A 15,577-nucleotide genomic window follows, 5' to 3' on the forward strand; every position below is an offset into this window, starting at 1 on the left:
GCCCAACAAGTTTCGTCATTGTGGGCCCAAGCCTGACTGCCCAATGGCCTCTGGAGGATGAGAGCCACCAAGTCGCCAAGAGGGAGCAGGCGGAGGGACAACACCCTTTCCTCCCTGGGGTGGCCTGGCGACAGTAACGCACTGTGGAGTCCAGATGCATTTCTGCCAAAAGCTACTGGGTTTTGAGATTTGTTTTTGAGTCTCTGGGATCATGGACGTTAAGCAGCTTGATTAGGAGCCAGAGAGGCTATTCGTGGGCGATGACTTGGGGTCTCGTTGGGGTGGGGAGGACAAGCCCGGCTCCACCCCCATCCCGTGAGGCCCTGTGTGTCTAGTCACTGGGGGCCCAAATGTGACTATTCAGTGGCCTCAGACGGATGGCAGCCACTGGGCCGCCAGGGGGAGTAGGCCAAGGCACGAAACCTATTCCCATCTGGGTTGGCCCAGCACTGGTAGCCTACTGCAGAGACCAGACGCATTTCTACCTAAAGCCACTGGGTTCTGAGATTCGTTTCTGAGTCTCTGGGATCATGTCCATTAAAGCAGTTCAATCAGAAACCAAAGAGGCCTTGCCTCCAATTATATAGCTGAGCTGGAGGTGGTTTGTGGGTGTGTTTCCCACATACCTAACTTTTGGCCGTTTACTTTCTTGGTAAACTTTACCCCAAGTTTTTGGGGTCTGGTCAAAGGCACAGCAGCAATTTTGGGGTATCTGGAAGTCTGAAGGTGCTATGAGGCTGCTGATGCACTCGCCTCACAGGTACAGATTGACCTGCTGGGGGAACCATACCCCCAGGCTCTTATATTGTTAATTAATCCTGTTTTTTTTTGTTTTTTCCCCAATTAGGGCTGGTTGCCATTGATTTCATTAGTAGTCTTTTTTTTTTTTTTTTGGCTTTTTAGGGTCACACCCAGCGATGCTCGGGGGTTACTCCTGGCTCTGAATTCAGGAATTATTCCTGTCACAGCTTGGGGGACCACATGGGATGCCCAGGGATCAAACACAGGTCGGATGCATGAAAGGCAAATGCCCTACCCACTGTACTATCACTCCAAACCCCCAAAGCAATCTTTAAGTGTAAGCCAGAAAAAAATTTCTTTGTTCAGAACTTTTCATGGCTTCCCATTGCTTAGGGCCTTATCTGACATTTACTTCTGAATGGAAAGATTGTATCACTGAGTTGGATAGAGCTAGGCACAACCTTTTCTAAACAGATTTAATTTCCCACTCTTGGTAATAATGAATAAGCCAGACTTCTGAAATTCTGTCAATTATTATCTTATTTAGCCTGTGGAGGTAACAAATTGGGTGAAGGTATGAATTCTTGCAGGCTATAGATGTACCCACTGTTAGTCACCTCAGGAAAACATTATTAGACAGAAAAGAAGATATAGAAGGATTTCTTCTAGTCTTTGGGTTGATAAAGTTGGAGAGATTCTGAAATTTTCCATTGGTAAGGAGTGCACCAACATCCTGCCACATGTAGGATTTCTGGGCTGTGTACAGACTTAAGGTCAATTTTAGGTTCTTTGTGTTTGATTTTAATGTCCATTATAAGAAATTGTCTACATTGACCTTTTAAAAGTTTGCATTAAAATTTTGTTGACTGGTCTTTGCCTTAGGGAATGGAGGGAGGTTCCTGTATCTGTTTGTGAGTGGTCAAGAGGTATTATGCAACCCAGAGGAACCAGTTTGCGTTGCAAGAGTTGTTCTACAAAATTCCAGAAGAGCAATGGTCTTGAGAAAGAGGACTGGCTTTTCAGCCAAGCAAGCTCTGGGTTAATTTTCAAACATAGCAAGGTTTCCAAGAAATGATGAGTTGCTATTGGGAGAGGTGGGAAAGATGCTGTTTGAAAGGATTTCTTGGACCTGGAGAGAAACCTCAATGGGCTGTGGATGTGCTCTGCAGAGAGATCTGGTTTGATCCCTGGCACTGCACGGTTCCCCAGGAGCCCAAGAATGGGTCCCCAGCACAGATCATGGAGCAGCGGCTCTTTCTCAAACCTCCCACTCCCCACCAGCTAAAACACAAAACACAAATAACAGGTTTCCTATCAACTCCAGAACTAGGCATTAAAGGAATTGCCCCATAATAAAGGGGCCAGAGACAAGCATATTTTTAAGCCTTATTTAAGTGGGGGTTGAGCCACATCTAGCTGGGTTCGTATCCACTCAAGCACCTCAACCCTTTGATACCATTTCTCTGGCATTGGTTACATTTTTAATTTCTGGAAATGACAAGGAAACAACTTTAAAAATAAGCTAAAACCTTGTTTTTTGTTTTCCTTTTTTTTGTAAATACGATTAGTGAGTCCTAATAGTGAACGCAGAGCCAGCAGTAACCTTGACCACCGCCCTGTATGGCGGATGGCCCAAATCCCCCTCCCAAAATTGGTCAGTTCTAGAAACAAAATGTCGTGCCGGGCCGGGCAGTACAACGAGCTGGATGGAGCAGAGAAGCAGGTTCCATCCCGCGTGGCTCACTCCCCACCCCACCGGCTCGGTCTCCCAGCACCTCTCCTAACTGGGAGCAGCCTCTGCGCACCGCGGGGTGTGGCCCCAACATCCAAAAAACTCCGCACTTTCCTCTAGCTCAGCGTCCATCTTTTATTGCACTGTCATCGTACCCCTTCCCGCTGTTTATGTTTCCAATACATGGTTTATTTTCTGATTTATCAGAGCTTTATGTACGTTTCGCTCCCCCCCCCCCCACGCCCCGTCTGCTTTGCAGATTCCTCTACCCCGCACCTCCCGCCGCCCCCAAGATTTGCTTTTAGTCCATGCTCAGTTTTATGCGGTCAACTCGGGAGCCTGAATTACTTGTAACAAGAGCGTGGTGTCTGACCAGGAAGAAGCCCATCGGGCGGCAGTCCTTTTGGACTCGCGGGGTTAAAGGGCGCAGTGAATCGTGAAAAGGAAAAACGGGCTGAAGCGATAGCACAGAGGGCAGGGTTGTTTGCCTTGTACGGGCCGACCCGGGTTCGATTCCCAGCATCCCATACGGTCCCCGGAGCACCGCCAGGAGTAACTCCTGAGTGCAGAGCCAAGAGTAACCCCTGTGCATCGCCGGGTGTGAAGCAAAAAAGAAAAAAAAAAAGAAAAGGAAAAACAGTAATGGCGCAATTCCCGGCCACCCACCCCCACCTGCTCTCCCAGCCGCCGCCGCCGCCGTCGCGCGTCTGACGTCACGGACGCGCCGCACGCTGGGCTCGGGGCGCGCCCGCAGCACCGTAGCCCTCTCCGGAGCGCGCCGATGAGAATTTTCTGGCGGCGCCGGAAGTCCGGGGCACGTGACCGGGTGACAGCGCCTGGCGGAGCAGCTTGGCTCGCTGGCTGGCGGCGCCGCGGCCCGGGATGGCGGAGGCTCCTCCAGTATCAGGTTAGGGCTGGCGCCGCGCGGCCGTGGGGCCCCTGTGGGAGCAGGATCGGGGATCGGGGGTGGTTGGTCAGGGTCAGGATCGGGGATCGGGGGTGGTTGGTCAGGGTCAGGATCGGGGATCGGGGGTGGTTGGTCAGGGCGCCGAGGCCTCGGGCTGGGGGGCGGGGGGGGCGCGCGCGGAGGAGGAGGTGGAGGAGGAGGGTAGTGGAGGAGGAGGGTAGCTGCGGAGGAGGGTGGGGGGGGGCTCGCCCGGGCCCCGCCGTGCACACTGAGATCTGCGCCCGTCTGGGCCCGCGTCGGGCCCCGGCGGGTTCGTGTGGCTTGTCCACCCCCGCCCCGTCCCCCTTTCCAACCCGGGATTCCTGGGGGAGGCGGGGTTGGAGCGCTGCTGCTTGAGGGGGGTGACGCCCGTGGGTGCTGGGGAGGGGGTGCTGTCTGGGATGGGGGGGCGGCGCGGACCCAGCGCGGGCGGGCTCCGAGCCGCGCAGGCCTCGTGAGGCCCACCGGGAGTCGCGAAGGGAACCCCAGGGTGGGGGGCGGACTTCCGCCCCCCTCCTGTCACCTGCCCGGCCATTGGCCGGCGCCCGCGGCCCGCTGGCCTCCCCACCCCACCCCCCGCCGTCCCCATCCCCATTTCCGGCGGGGCGTGCCCGAGAGCTGCGTGTTCCCAACTGTCCGCACGGCCCACCCGAAAGGAACGTCCGTGGCCTCGCGGCCTTGGTGCGCGCCCGCCGCGCAGGCGCCGCCCCCCGCCCCCGAGGCCGCCGCCGCCGCGCGCGGCCCCCGGCCCTCGGCCTTTGCGGTTCTCGCCTCCGAAAAGGAGGGCTCGTCGGGAAGGGAATGATCCCGAGAAAACCAGCGTTGAAGTGTCTGGGCAGTCTAGACCCTCGCGATTCTAATCGGTCGATACGCTTCGGCCCTCTGGAGCGAAGCTTTGTTGGAAGTTTTGGAAATTTTTTTTTGGGGGGGGAGAGGGAGAACTGATTCCTTTGTTCTTAAAAAAAAAAGGAAAAAGTATCGCAGCCCACTCGCGTGATTTTTGTTGTTGTTCCGCCATCAACTCAAAAAAAGCCGAGCAGGGATTTGCTTTCTTTTTTGAGGTCTGGAAACATTGGGGATTTTTTTTTCTTTTTTGAGTTACTGTAACCAGCTGTTAGGGCATCCGAATGAGTAGCTGAGTGTGTTAGGGGCTGGATGTCGGGTAAAATGTCTTCGTGATTGTGAGTCTGGGTCAGAGTTGGAAAAACATGGTACACCCATTGGTCGACCCTAGATCTGATGAGATACTGCGTTAAGGGGGTCGGTCGTAGCAGGCGGGAACGTTTGCAGCTGCCATTCGACGTTCCCCCATTCCCTTTTTCCCTTGCTTTTCCTTCGGATCCCTTGTTCCGTTTTCAGGCCCAGGTCTCCTACCTATCCATCCATCCATCCATCAGCGTTTCTAGCAGTGCTGGGTGAGGCTAGTCATGGTTTTGGCTCCTGATACCCGTCACCCCATCTATTGAGGCAAAGTTCCCCAACCCCTTATACGGAGACCTTCCATCCCCCTTTCCTATGCTTTGTTCTATTTTTGCCTTAGTTCCTATTATGTGTCTATATTTCATCATCTCTGGTCTACACCCCTAACCCCAACCCCCAGAGTTTAGTTCTCTTGTTTGCTCTTGTCCTTGAACAGCTGCCCAGTGCCGGGAACTTTCTGTCCATGGGAATAGGCTCCAATGCCAGCTTTGTCTGTGAACTTTGTAGTCGGCCATTGGACTTCCCCCTGCTCTGCTCCACCCATCTGCTGGACAGCGCTCACCGCCATCTAGCATGGCTTCTGGGTACCACTTGTTCGACAGTCTTGCTTTGCTGTTGAGAGATTGTTTGGATGGCATGACTTCCAGCTAAGCTACTTAAAATAGTGCAGAGAATCAGTGTTTTGGCTGTAGTTTTCTAATATGTGTGCCCTTGTTTCTTCATGGTTTTTTGTTGGGGGGGGGCAGGTGAAGGGGTCATCAGGTGGTGCTCAGGGGCCATTTCTGCCAAGGCACTTGGGGGTTGCTGCTGTTGATGCTGGAGGTTGAACTTCCTGCTGGTGAAGCTCACACACCTCTGGCCCTTTCTTCTTTCTTTCTTGTTTTTGTGTTGTGGGCCTCACGCAGAGTGCTGCAAGAGGCTACTCCTGACTGCTTAAGAGTGTCAGGGATGTGAAAGGTGCTGGACCATCTCTCTCTCTGTTGAATCATCTCTCTAGTCACAATTGATGGTGTTCAGGCTTAATTCTGACTCTGTGCTCAGGGATCACTGTTGGTGAGGTTCAGGGGACTATATGAGGTGCTGGGGAGTGAACCCTGATTGGCCCCATGCCAGGAAAGCACCTCACCCACTATGCTCTCTCTCTGGTCCCTTCTTTTTATTCCTTAAGGGTCAGTCCAAGGGCATTGCCTACTACCTCATGTGTAGTGGAACATTTACTGTAGATGAGGAAATGGTGCTGCCATGCTAGATTCAAATTGTATCAACTCCTTACTGCTCAACACAAAACACCCTCTTTGAGTCCTTTAATGGGAGATACATAGATATGCGTCCTCTGGGTGGGGGCAAACCCAGCAGTGCTCAGGACTTACTCCTGACTTTCTGCCCACTTCTTGTGGGCTCAGGGGACCATATGAGATGTCTGGAATCTAACCCGGGTCAGCCCCATGGAAGGCAAACGCCCTAACAGTTGTACTCTCTCTCCAGCCCTACCAGGGTATTCTTGGCAACTTTTACTGACCTTTTTTTCTGTCCCAGTCTCCCTGCCCTCCTCCCCCCCCCTTACTTTTTCAGGCTATCTTGTAGAGGATTAACTTCATGATACCCACTTGGTTCAGTCTTCCCAGTCGACATTTAAGTTAATGTTTCTGGAGTACTTTCTAGACAGTTTCTGAGCTACTCTTACATTCTTATAATTTTTCTACCTCTATCCCAGGCTTTTGCTTGGGTGAAAGCTTTTAGGACTAATCCTAGATTGACTACGATTTTACCCTGTGACTTTTATGGTCTTGTTCATTTTTTTTTCTTTGTTTTTTTGGGTCATACCCGGCAATGCACAGGGGTTACTCCTGGCTCTGCACTCAGGAATTACTCCTGACGGTGCTCAGGGGACCATATGGGATGCTGGGAATTGAACCCAGGTTGGCCGTGTGCAAGGCAAACACCCTATCGTCTGTGCTATCGCTCCAGCCCCTATTTTTTAAATTAAATCACTGTGAGTGCTGGGTAGAGGACATCTAGGATAGAGAATGGACTACTATGACAATCATAGCTGGAAATGATCGCTCTGAACAAAAACTGAGTGCTGAAGTAGATAAAGGGATATATATGATAACCTTTCACCACCTGTATTGCAAACCATACCCCCAAAAGTGGGGAGGGGTGGGGAGGGAGAAGAAAAGTGCCATAAAGATGGGGAGGGGTGGGGGGAAGGGGGAGACACACATTGGTGATGGTAAGTGATCATGAACAACTTTGTAACTATCTCTGGTGATTCAATTTTGAAAAATCGCCATAAGATAGTTACAAAGTTGTCTCTGTCTGAGTTTCAGTCATAGTGCTGCAATACCCCCCTTCACCAGTGTACATTTCCCACCACCAATGTCAGCAGTGTCCCTTCTTCTAAACACCCCTCCTGCCCCCCACCCCCGCCTCCATCTTGTTCAATTTTTTTTTCTTTTTGGGTTACCCCTGGAGATGCTCAGGGGTTAGTCCTGGCTCCGCATTCAGGAATTAATTCTCATGGCGGTGCTTGGGGGACCATATGGGTTGCTGGGGATCGAACCTGGATTGGCCTCATGCAAGGCAAATGCCCTACCCGCTGTACTATCACTTCGGCCCCTCTTGTTCAGTTCTTAAGTATATGTTTCTATGTACCCAGTGCCCAACCATGACCAGTGTAAGAGCATGGTCTCCAGGCCTCTGGGGTGGAATTGTGCGTCTGTTTCCCAAGAACCCTGCTGTAGCCTGGGCAGGTGACTCACTCTGATTTCTCATTAGGAATGGGAAAGTAAGAGCTAATGCATGTAAAGTGCCTGCATGAATGCTTGGCACATGTTAAATACCTAATAAATGTTCGGGCTTAATCTTAAACGTGAACCCACAAACTGTGTGCTGTACCCGCTGTGCCTGGGTCTGTGTGTTTCAGAAGCTCTCTAGTCCGAACTATTTATGAAACCCGTTTTCCCTCTGCTACTGAAAAGGAAATATTGTGACATGGTTTATTCTGAAGAATCCTTTTACATTTTTTAAAATTTATTTTAAATGTTATTTTAATAAAACTGTTCACAGTAATTTGTTACATTCAATATTCCAACACCAATCCCACTACCTCCCACCACATTATTTCCATTTTCCCAATCACCACCCAATTGTGCCCCAATAGCTAATATATTTAGCTGCCCCTAATTTATTTTGTATTGCTTGTTACGAATAATTCGCTAAAAATGATCAAAAAAGGTTTTCTTTGAAGAAAATGTGTGAAGATGGTTGTATCTCACTCTGGAGCCATTAAGCATTTGTGTAAGAGATTACTAACATGTTGTTACAGGTTGAACCTTGTGTGCTAATTTTTTTTTAAATTTTATTTTCATAAAATTGTTCACAGTAATTGATTACATTCAATATTTCAACACCAGTCCCACTACCATTACACCTTCCCACTACCATTATTTTGAATTTTCTCACCAACACCCAAGCCTGCTCACAGACATGTTTATGTATATATCATATGTAATTTATATATTATATGTTAATTATGTAGAAATGTATGTATTATATTATTAATATATGTATTTTTTTTGTATTTTACTACCCTCTGTTACACAGAGTAAATGACATATTACTAAAGATAGAACACAAAAATAGCTCTTGTTTTTTAAGAAGTTATTAGAATGCCAGTGGCAATAACTGCGGACATGGGATAGTATCCTTTCTCTAGAAAAGAAAAACATTTTGTGAACTTAATTGCAAAGTAAATCTATTTTTGAAAATCAGTAAGGGAAAATAATGTAACCTGCCTCTTCATAAAAAAACTAGAAAATTTACTCAAGAGTATTAATGGTGAAAGAGAAAACTAGCCAAAAATATAGAAGAAAAAGACTTGCGTAAGAATGGAACCAATATTTAAGCTCCAATTGCTTTTTATACCATCATACTGGGCTGGAGGAATAGCACAGCGGGTAGTGTGTTTGCCTTGCAAGCAGCCAACATGGCCGACCCGCGTTCGATTCTTCCGCCCCTCTCGGAGAGCCCAGCAAGCTGCCGAGAGTATCTTGCCCGCACGTCAGAGCCTGGCAAGCTACCTGTGACGTATTCGATATGCCAAACACAGTTACAACAAAGTCTCAAGATGGAAACATTACTGGGCCTGCTCGAGCAAATTGATGAACAGCGGGAGGACAGTGACAGTAACCATCATACTAGAAGTTTATGATTTTATTATATTTTTTTCCTTTTTGAATAAATTTTAATAGGGGCTGGAGCAATAGTACATTTGGGGTAGAGCGTTTGCCCTGCACACAGCCAACCCAGGTTCAATTCTTCCGTCCCTCGCGGTGAGCCCAGCAAGCTACTAAGAATATCCCACCTGCATGGCAGAGCCTTGCCAAAAACAGTAACAAGTTTCACAGTGGTACATGCTTGAGCAAATTGATGAACATTGGGGGGGCAGTGCAGTCCTATGTTAACGATATATAAGTATGTTTTATGAGATCAGTTGACTTCTACCTTACACCCTATCAAATGTGGTGTGCTACTCTTGGTATATAAGTGACATAAATTATGAGATGTCGCACCATCATGATGCTTCTGGAATTCTAAAATTTTAAGTAGGATGCTTAAGTTGGAGTTAAATTTTTTTTTTTTTGGGAGTTAAATTTTTTAACTGGTGACTTTAGGGTCTGGAGACATCTCTATAGTGTCCAAGATTTATTTGTGAGTCTCTAGATCATGGCCATTAATGCGCTTAAATGGTGCTTAGAAGCAGTTCGTGGCCGTGACTGCCAGTAACCCGGAAACACTGGGAGATGGGAGAAGGAGCCCATTATCCCTCTGTCTTGTTGGTCCTAGGGATTCATAGTGTATTCTATATGCTACACACAGGTCTGTGTGCATAGGTAAATCATGTCCATTACTCTCTCTTTACTTTGATTACATTCAATATTTTGACACCAGACCTACCATCTATTATTTGGGATTTTGCCCCAACACTCAAATCTTCTGAAAAGGCAACATTAGACCATTTGTTTTCTATTGCTGATTATGAATTGCATATGATTTTGGAATTCTGAAGTTCTAATAATTAAATCTGGAGAGATTTCTGCCAAAAGCCGCCGAATTCCAAGATTTGTTTCTGAGTCTCTGAGATCATGGCTGTTAAGCAGCTTGATCAATAGCCAGAGGCCTTGTTCCAGTAAAAACTTGTTTGAAGGAGCGTGTGCTCACATCTCAGGACTCTGAGATGTTGGGACCATATTTTTAGAGATGTGTAGAAAATCCGAAATATGTTTTGGGAAGGCAGGGGTGGGGGCTAGTTTGCAGGGACTGGTGTACTTGCTGTGCTAAGTCCTCTCTTGATGACAGTTTAAGTATAAGAATGCATTGAAATAACATGGTCTTTGGTAATAGATGCGGGAACTTGGGTTAAAACATTAACAGGATGTCTCATAAATTGGAGGATCACACTTTAAACTGATTTTTGCTGATTCCCAAACTGTTGATGTTACACATTGTTACTGTGAAGTTTTAGAAGATCACATGGACCCTTCTAACATAACCCCATCCCCAGACTGCTGACCTTAAATTTTTAAATAAAATAAGTGCATGTATAGGTGATGCCTAATGACCCAGGTGAACATTTTTACTTAGCACTTAGTGGTGGCTTATTGTGTGGCTGCTTGGACATCGGATGATTAGTCTCCCACAAGACTCTCCAACCTCTCCCCTTCATAGGAAACAGGCCTCACTGAGACTTCTGGTTTCGTAGAGCTTATAAAACTGTGTAAACTCAAAAAGGGGGCAGCAGTTCTCTATCTTTCCTGCCGTCCTTGGTTGTCTTGGTTGTCTCGGCCGCTTCCCCCACCCTGAGGAGGTCAATGGCGATGGGCAGGCGAAGGAAGGAAAAGAAGGCCAGGCTAGTTGGTGTCAGTTGCAGTTTATATTCCAATTTCTTCTCCATTCTCCTCCTCCTTCTGGCTCTTGATTCCCTTCTCCTGCTGGCTCTGGAATCTGGATCCCTCAGCCCCCTCTTACTGCCTAGTTAAATCCCAAACCATGAGGGTTAGGGACTTACACATAGGTGTGGTCACTATCAATGGTGGTAAAGTTCTTTCCTTCAGGGAAAGCTGCTTCTAGGACATATCCTCTTTCAGCAGGATAACCCACCCAAGAACGAAATCCCATGGGTGTTTCTCCTCTCCTTGTCCAACAAACATATAAGCATTCATAATATTAATCATTTTGTATGGACACAGTAAGAGATACATTAAGCTTATAGAACTGCTCTCCTGGGTTCATCTCGATCTCAGACTACAGTGCTCAGGCCAGATTAGTCTTTCCTTTCCCTAGCAGGGTCCTTACTCTTGTCTTTACTTTTGGATCATGACAGCATTTGTCCATGATCAAGCTCTTAACTTAGAGTTTAGAATCGTGGTGCTTTGGCCTGGCCCATTTCAACGCCAGGGTAGCTCACAGCTTGCCCTGGGTCCATTCAGTCCCTCGTCAGGACCCTCCTTTTGGGGTGCTAGGAACTAAGGGCAACTGAGGCTTAAGTCGAGGAAGCATATGCCCTGGAGTGAATAATATTTGAAGCCAATTAAATCCTCAGTTACAAAGCATAATATTAACTGTCTTCTTGTGTTTATACAAAAAGGACATTGCTTTAAAGTGAACTACTCAAAAGACATTAGGAGAGGAGAAAGGCAATATTCATTTAAAATACAAGTTCAGTATCCTAGAAGGATCTGACCTTACAAATTAACAGAGTCTGATTGGGGGAAAAGCTGATTAACTGGTTTGGGAAGAGAGCATAGAGAAGTATCACCGTATCACTGTCATCCTGTTGTTCATCGATTTCCTTGAACAGGCACCAGTAGTATCTCCTTTCGTCCTAGCCTTGAGATTTTAGCAAGTGCCACATTCGAGGCTGTTTCAGGGTCAGGGGTATGAGACCCACTGGGTTTTGGCATATCAAATACGCCATGGGGTGCTTGCCAGACTCTGCCGTGCAGGCAGGATACTCTTGGTAGCCTGCCGGCTTCTCTGAGATCGAGAACTAGACAAAGAGGTCTCGCGGCTGCAAATGCAGCCATGCGCTTCTGGGAGCTTGGTTTTATAGTCTCTGGGTCTTGGCCGTTGATGGGATAACATGGCGCCAGGGGCAGTTGGTGGGTGTAACACCCAAGTACTGGAAAATGGAGGATCTGGGCGGAGGAGGCCCAGTCCCTATCCGAGCAGGCTTGGAGATCTCAGCCCCGGGTCTTGCACATCCGTAACCACTTCTTTATGGGTTCCTCTGCCGGTTCCTCACGCATGAAGGAACCGGCAGAGGAACCCATAGAGAAGTGGTTACAAATAAATAAAGAAATGGGAGTGTCTCTGGAGCAGTGTGATGGGTGTAACCTGATAAACCTAAGCTCCTTGTGGCAAGGGAGAAAGGACAATAACTTTTAGATGAGACTTTGTCTTTGGGCAGCATGGGTAAAGATTACATTTTTTTACCCCACTGGCAAGTCTGTTTCTTATGTTCTAGGTACGTTTAAATTCAATACGGATGCTGCTGAATTCATTCCCCAGGAGAGAAAAAATTCTGGCCTGCATCGTGGGACCCAGAGGCGGCTAGATTCTAATAAGATTGGGAGAAGAAATTACACCTCTCCACCGCCCTGCCACCTTTCCAGACAGGTTCCTTATGATGAGGTCAGCGCTGTTCATCAGCACACTTACCACCCTTCAGGCAGCAAACCCAAAAACCAACAGACTTCCTTCCATTCCGCTGCTTCTGGTAAATCACTCAAGAGCCAGGCCCTTCAGAATCAGCCTTGGCAGAAATTGAGGAGTGACAAGCAGCAGGTCAGAGTCAAGAGAACACAGAGTCTCACTGACCAGACCTCAGATGTAGCCAGTTTAGAAAGTGGGTCCAGGCCAGAGAGCGGGAACCCCAGAGAGCAGAGCCCTTCTGAGAGTGAGAAGGAAATTGTCAGCGCAGACCCTCGGGGAGCAAAGCCCAAAAAAGCCACTTCATTTGTATACAGCTATGGGAGAGGACCAAAAGTCAAGGGGAAAATCAAAGGTGAATGGGGTAACAGAGTGCCTCTAAAACCCGAGGATGTTGGACCGGAAAATAACAAACCAGTGGGGGTTATCCACCCCGATTCTTCAGATGCGCCCTTTAGAAAAGGGGTCCTAGATGGGTATGCAGTGAGGCGCAACGAGCAGAGAAGATACCCACAGAAAAGGCCTCCCTGGGAAGTGGAGGGGGCCAGGCCCCGGCCAGGCAGGAATCCTCCAAAACAGGACAACCAGCGGCATGCAAGTGCAGGCCCCCGGAACAACATGGCCCCCATTCCAAAGTATACTCTCAGCGACAGACCAGCAAAATCTGCCTGTGACAACGGGAACTTGGCCGTCATCAGCAAGCCTTCCAGAAGGGTTGACCCAGAAAAATGTGCTGGAAGGAGGCAGAATCCTTCAGCAGTATCTCCTTTCCTCCGAGGCAAGCAGAACCACGTGCTGAAGAACGTGGAGACACACACAGGTAAATCTATGCAGATGGGTGAAGGAGATCTTTTGTTTTGTTTTTTATTTTGCATTTTGAGTAAGTCAGATAGTGATATAATTTAGATACCAGAAAGTTTTAAAAGGAACAGAGTGATGAGCCGAAGAGGTAGTACAGTGGGTGAAGTACTTCCAGCCACCCCAGGTTCAGTCCCTGGCATCCCATCTGGTCCCCCACAACCAGCCAGGAGTAAGACCTGAGCGTTGCCAGGTATGGCTCAAAAAACAAACAGAAAAAGGTGCAGAGTCAAAGATCTGTCCTTGTGCAGTTATCTTCCTGGGCTCTGCTACCGTCCGCTTCCCTCCCTGTTGATTCTGTGCTTATGCATTGTAAGCAAGTGCAAATAAGAAATTTAGTGTGGGTTTCTTTTGGTTTTTTGTTGTGGTGATTTTTGTTTTTGGCAGTACCGAGAATCAAACTCTGGGCCTTACGCATGCAAGGACAAGTGCTCTGTCTACTTAGCTGCAGCTGTTCCTTAATTACTATTTCCAGCTTCTCTGCTCATTTTTTCCACCAGCATTTGTTTGCTTTGTTTTTTTTGGACCACACCCAGTGGTGCTAAGGGCTTATTCTTTGCTCTGTGCTCGGGGATTACTCTTGGTGATGCACGGGGGTGGGGGAATCATATGTGGTGCCAGGGCTGGAACCTAGGTCAGCCACTTGCAGGGCAAGCACCCTACTCATTGTACTATCTCTCCAGCCCCCTCTTCTGCTAGCGTTCAGATACACTGAACTGTGTCTCTCCCCCCCTTAATCCTATGTACTAGTTCTCTTCACCTACAAATTCATCTTTTACTTACATTGAAATTTTCTGAAAAATATGAGGTAAGCACTGTTCTGTGTGCTACAAATATATATTTGTGGGGACTGGCACATGGGGATTAGACCACACTCAGCAGTGCTCAAGGGACTTTTCCTGGCTCTGTGCTCAAGAGACACACCTTAGTGGTGCTCGGGGATTATATGTGGTACCTGGGATCAAACCAAGTTGGCTGCATGCAAGCCAAGCACCTGATTTCCTATACTCTTCTCTCCAGCCCTCCACTGGGAGTATAACACTGATGGGATTTATTTTCTGGTGGGAAAGATAACAGAAAACATTTAAATATGTAATACACCAGATAGTGATTTAGAGCTTAAAAAGAAATGCAGGTTAAAAAAACCCACTTGGCAGGGGCAGTCATTTAGATAGGTCTCTTTGAAGTGCAAAAATGTGGCACCCTGCTCTCCAGGGGGAGGACACGTTTAGATTGGAGTGGAAAGGGTCTTTGTCAGCAAGGTTGGTGGGCCAGGAAGATGCTCAGAGAAATTGAAGGGACTGGATTATGTGGGGGTGGATTTGGTTCTAAGAAGATAAGCTGCAGGGAAGTTTAGAGAAAAGAAATAATTGGGACAATTTTACTGATGTTTTAAAAATAATCACCAAGACTGTGTGGAGAACAGACTGTAAAGAGGCAAAGGACAAGTTAGCAGACTACTACCATGCTACCAGTCAAGAATGGAGACTTAGACTGAAGGAGGAGTAATCGAAGAGGTGTGGTTACATTAGATTTTGAACATAGTTGGAAAGTAAAACTGACAGGATTTGCAGACAGACTGCTTGTTGGATGCACGAGAATAAAACAAAGCCAAGGGTTTTGTGCCTGAGCAGTGCAGAGCAATTGAATTGAATATACTGACCTGGTGAATTCTGGGAGAGAGAGAAAAGGGTGTTTTAAAAACAGTGACCTCTTCCACCCCAGCTGACCTTCATTACCCCTTCAGGTGGCACTTCGCAAGTCCCTGAAGGATTATCCTTCTGATCGGCCATTTGGCAGAATCCCATCTCTGAGTCAGAGTTTCATTCTACCTTTCCAGTTCCATCTGGGTAGCAGAAGGCTATTGCAGTAAATCTTGTAATAGCCCGGATTTGGTGCTACTGTAATTACTGACCTTCTTGATTATCCTGTTTAAAACCATAGTGCTGTACCCAGAGAGAGCACACAGTGGTTAGGACACATCCTTTGTGTGCCCTGGTTCAATTCATGGCATCTCATGTCTCCCTCGAGCATCACCACCTGCAGCCCCGGCAGCCCCTCGCTCTTCCCTGCATGGCCCTGGAGGCCGCCACACAGTTCGGTGAGCCTGGCACTCTCCTGACAGGGCCCCGACAGCACTGCATTCTTAGGCCCCGGCAGTGAGTTGCAATCCAGTTGGCCAAGAATTGCCTTGGCGCAGGGCCTCCTGCACACTGCTTAGGAGGCCCTCCCAAATAGGCCATATTTCTTCACTACCAGCGTTTCCTGCCCCCCCTTATTATTCTTCATAACCCCACTATTTTATATTATGTTCTATTTTTTTGTTTATTGGACTCTTTCTGTTATCTGTTATGTACCCTCTTAACTTCCCCTTTTCTTTTATCCAT

At 47.8% G+C, this 15,577-nt stretch overlaps 1 protein-coding gene across 2 annotated transcripts in view; it reads left to right on the plus strand.

Annotated features, from left to right (window-relative positions):
* Positions 1 to 3,232: 3,232 nt before the first annotated feature.
* NFX1 (nuclear transcription factor, X-box binding 1) overlaps positions 3,233 to 15,577 on the plus strand; it is a 72,220-nt gene continuing 59,875 nt past the window's right edge. For both annotated transcript variants that reach the window (XM_056117149.1, XM_056117150.1), the window contains exons 1-2: positions 3,233 to 3,380; positions 12,148 to 13,152. In XM_056117149.1, the coding sequence (XP_055973124.1) occupies positions 3,356 to 3,380; positions 12,148 to 13,152 (1,030 nt within the window). In that variant the 5' untranslated portion in view covers positions 3,233 to 3,355. The remainder of the gene's footprint in view (positions 3,381 to 12,147; positions 13,153 to 15,577) is intronic.

The sequence above is a fragment of the Sorex fumeus genome, unplaced genomic scaffold (genome assembly GCF_029834395.1).
Source record: "Sorex fumeus unplaced genomic scaffold, SorFum_2.1 ptg000034l, whole genome shotgun sequence".
Classification (NCBI taxonomy): domain Eukaryota; kingdom Metazoa; phylum Chordata; class Mammalia; order Eulipotyphla; family Soricidae; genus Sorex; species Sorex fumeus.